This window comes from Cupressus sempervirens, chromosome 3 (assembly GCF_028749045.1).
Source record: "Cupressus sempervirens isolate cs-2001-9-10 chromosome 3, ASM2874904v1, whole genome shotgun sequence".
Taxonomy (NCBI): Eukaryota; Viridiplantae; Streptophyta; class Pinopsida; order Cupressales; family Cupressaceae; genus Cupressus; species Cupressus sempervirens.
Genome location: NC_143120.1, coordinates 118,212,268 through 118,216,166, shown reverse-complemented (window position 1 = coordinate 118,216,166; position 3,899 = coordinate 118,212,268). Strand labels below are relative to the sequence as shown.

At 37.5% G+C, this 3,899-nt stretch overlaps 1 protein-coding gene across 1 annotated transcript; it reads left to right on the top strand.

Moving 5' to 3' along the window:
* Positions 1-238: 238 nt before the first annotated feature.
* LOC149565055 (receptor-like protein 39) lies at positions 239-3,415 on the top strand. The gene has a single exon (XM_089818609.1). It carries the CDS (start codon positions 266-268, stop codon positions 3,101-3,103), a length of 2,838 nt encoding a protein of 945 aa, XP_089674735.1. The 5' UTR covers positions 239-265; the 3' UTR covers positions 3,104-3,415.
* The last annotated feature ends 484 nt before the right edge of the window (positions 3,416-3,899 follow it).

Below are 3,899 nucleotides of genomic sequence, written 5' to 3'. Positions count from 1 at the left end.
AAGATTATCAGTGAACACTCTATTTCCAACCTAAAACTTTGAATATTATATCGATCAATTTTTGACGTATACAGAAGGAGAATATTATAAGAATGAAGTTTCCAAAAACTGGAGACATAAAAAGTTACCATGGTGAACACCGCTTTTTTTTCAAACTAAGACGTTTTAGACTGAAAAGTACTGTGTAAGATGTTATAAATACCTCTTCTATTCTCACCCATTTCAATGCAAACCATTAATATCCCTACCCTCTCTCTCTCCCAACATGGCGAAATCAGTAGTTTTGATCATTCTCCTCTTCTTCTTAATGCTCGCCTCTCCCTCCTTCTCCTCCTCCTCGTGGGAATGCCCTCCTCAAGAGTTGTCTGCTCTCAAGCAGATCAAGCAACAGCTGCTCGATCCATATGACCAGCTGGCTTCGTGGAAGGGGTCATACTGCTGCTCCTGGATGGGAGTCGCCTGCCATCCCCTAACCCGCCACGTGGTTCGTCTGGATCTTAACACCCACCTTTCTTATGTTACCTCTTATCGTTTGTCAGCAGTAGTGAGGAATTCAAGCAGCCAGATATTCCCTGCTCTATTCCAGCTGGACCATTTGGAGTACCTCGACCTCACTTTTGTTGACTTGTCCCCTCTTCCATTCCCTTCACACCTCCCCATGACCCTCACCAGATTGACGCATCTGAGCTTCTCTTATTGTGGGCTCGCTGGCTCAATTCCAAGTGATATCGGGAACATGTCTAGCTTGACATTTCTGGACATCTCCTACAATATTCATCTGGAGATGAGGCAGTCGAGCTCGTGGATGCGGAATCTGCGAGGGTTGGAGCACCTTGGACTGCGCGATCTGAATCTGACAAGTGATGTGGTAGAGAATGTTGCATCCCTCCCAAATCTCGCGTCGCTTTCCATGCCTAGAGGGTTGTCAGGTGCGCTTCTCCCTCCTCTTGCAAACCTCACCTCCCTCTTCCACCTCGACATTTCTTACAGTAACTTCACTCAGCAGCCATTCCCCACCTGGATCTCAAACCTTACATCTCTGGCGTCCCTCTACCTCACTGACTGCGATCTCCATGGCTCCACCCCTTCTGCTGTTTTAAGACTTCCACACTTGATGGACCTTCGCTTGTCCCATAACCCTCGTCTCGATGTCAACCTCTCCTTTATTGTGCAGCATGCTTTCCACCTCAGCAGCCTCGTCATATATAGTTCAAATGTGGGAGGAATGATTCCAGATTCCATCAGAAATCTCTCACGTCTCGAACTGTTGGCTCTTCCTGATAACTCATTAAGAGGCTCCATTCCATGGAGCTCTTTAGCCAAACTGTCAAAGCTTTCAGTTGTTTGGCTGGATTCAAACCAATTAAATGGAAGCTTTCCATCTACTTTTGGTAACTTCTCATCTTTGCAGCTGCTTAGTCTCTCAAATAACTCTCTGAGTGGCACTTTCTTGCTCTCTCAATTAGAAAATTCCACACAGTTGTCTGTCTTAGATCTTTCTAACAATTTATTGAGAGTAAAAGTTGAAGGTTCTTGGATTCCCAAATTTCAGCTCGACTATTTGCATTTGAGTTCTTGTAATATGGATGGTGATTTTCCAGCTTTCATAGCTACACAGCACACAATAAAGAGTTTGGACTTGTCCAACAATTCCTTGAGTGGAAATATTCCAGATTGGTTGTGGGATTTTAGACCCTTCTACACACTTAATCTCTCTTGTAATCATTTTGAAGGAATGCCTTTCTCATCTAGTTTTAGTAAGTTTCAAGCTCATAATATTGACTTACATAGAAATAACTTGCAAGGGAATGTTTGTGTACCTCATTCTACTGTAGAATTCTTGGACGTGTCTGAGAATCAATTTGATGGGATCATTCCATCAAGCATTGATAAATATGGCCAGAGTCAGCTCAATTATTTCTCACTTGCAAATAATAATATTAGTGGTTCCTTTCCACGTTCTATTTGTGAAGGGTCGCACTTGGAGGTTCTAGATGCGTCAAATAACAAGCTCACGGGTAATATTTCTGCAAGTTTCAGAAATTGTTCACCAATGCTAAAGGTGTTAAATCTAGAAAATAATCGCTTGGAAGGTGAAATTAGGAGCATGGTTTGTCTTCAAACGTTGAAATTGGGAAGTAACAGAGTACAAGGATCCATTCCATTATCACTTGAAAATTGTACTTCTTTAGAGATTTTAGATTTGGGATATAATAACATGCATGGAACCATCCCAAACTGGATAGGCAGCTTGGTTGATCTTCGAATTCTGGTGTTGAGATCTAATAAATTCAAAGGTGGAATACCATTAGAGTTGACAAAGTTAGAAAATCTTCAAATCTTGATTTTGTCAAATAATGAATTTTCTGGAACTATTCCAAGTAGCTTACAAAACCTGAGAGCAATGAAAAATCAAACACAATTTGGAGAAGTTCTTCAATACTCAAATTCAAGCTCAGTGCAACCTTATGTAGATAAAATCCAAATAATCAACAAAAGGCACTATCTGGAATATGTGAAATCTTTGGCATTGGTTAGATGTCTTGATCTCTCAAATAACAATTTCTCAGGTGATATTCCTCAAGATATTGGATTTCTTATTGGTCTAATGATTCTCAATTTGTCAAGAGATCATCTCAATGGAAAACTTCCTACTACTTTGGGAAATCTTGTGTTGTTGGAGTCACTTGATCTCTCGGGGAATAATCTTGTGGGAAATATTCCCATAGAATTACAAGCTCTCACATTTTTGAGTTTCTTGGACATATCTGGTAATAATCTTTCAGGTAGAATACCACAAGGAGGTCAATTCTTAACATTTGATGAAAAATCATTTTCTAGCAATAGAGGTCTATGCGGGCTTCAAATCAATGTAAATTGTTCCTATTCTCCTTTGAACAAAACTTATGATGAAGATTTGAGTGAACAAGAGCTGGGGGAACATATATGGTGGGAGGTGGGAATTGGAATAAGCTTTGGATTTGGGTTTTCTCTTGTTATTGGACTATTGTGTTTCAACAAACAATGTAGAACGACATGTTTCAAGGTCATGGATGATATTATTGTCATTCTTGATCAAACTATCCGTGAAAGAATCTTTTAATATATTATTGTTAAAATCATTTTCAAGTAATAGAGGTCTATGTGGGCTTCAAATCAATGTAAATTGTTCCTATTCTTCTTTGAACAAAACTTATGATGAAGATTTCAGTGAACAAGAGTTGGGGGAACATATATGGTGGGAGGTGGGAATTGGAATAAGCTTTGGATTTGGGTTTTCTCTTGTTATTGGACTATTGTGTTTCAACAAAAAATGTAGAACGACATGTTTCAAGGTCATGGATGATATTATTGTCATTCTTGATCAAACTATCCATGAAAGAATCTTTTAATATATTATTGTTATATTCATTTCTTTTACCCTTCCATTTTTTTCCAAAAAGGTTTCTTCCAATCCCATTCTCTATTAAGGTTGTACAATGGATGTGTATTTATTTTTTATATTATTATTTTGTTATTATCAATAGAAACTATTACTTTAAATAGTATATTACATTACATCCATGTATAACATTAAATATACTATATATTAAAACCTAAATTCAATTGTATATTTTAAATTTGTTTCCTTTTTAATTCAGATTTCTACATAACAATATACCATTTCGTCATTCACCTTTTCTAAAGGTATAGTTAAGATCTATACATGCTTAGATTTTTAGCAATTCATGTATTAAGCAACTTTGGTATAAAAGAAATTAACTTTAAATATTTGTTTTGACTTTTTTACTTTTTAGTTAATCCAAACTGTGTGCATCAAAAATTTGTTACTTCTTTTGAAGGTTTAAGAAAGAGTGGGGATGACTATGTGTGGTGGAAGGATTAAATTAGATAGAACA

Coding starts and splice junctions, on each gene's coding strand:
- LOC149565055 (XM_089818609.1), top strand. CDS start 266: ATGGCGAAATCAGTAGTTTTGATCATTCTCCTCTTCTTCTTAATGCTC.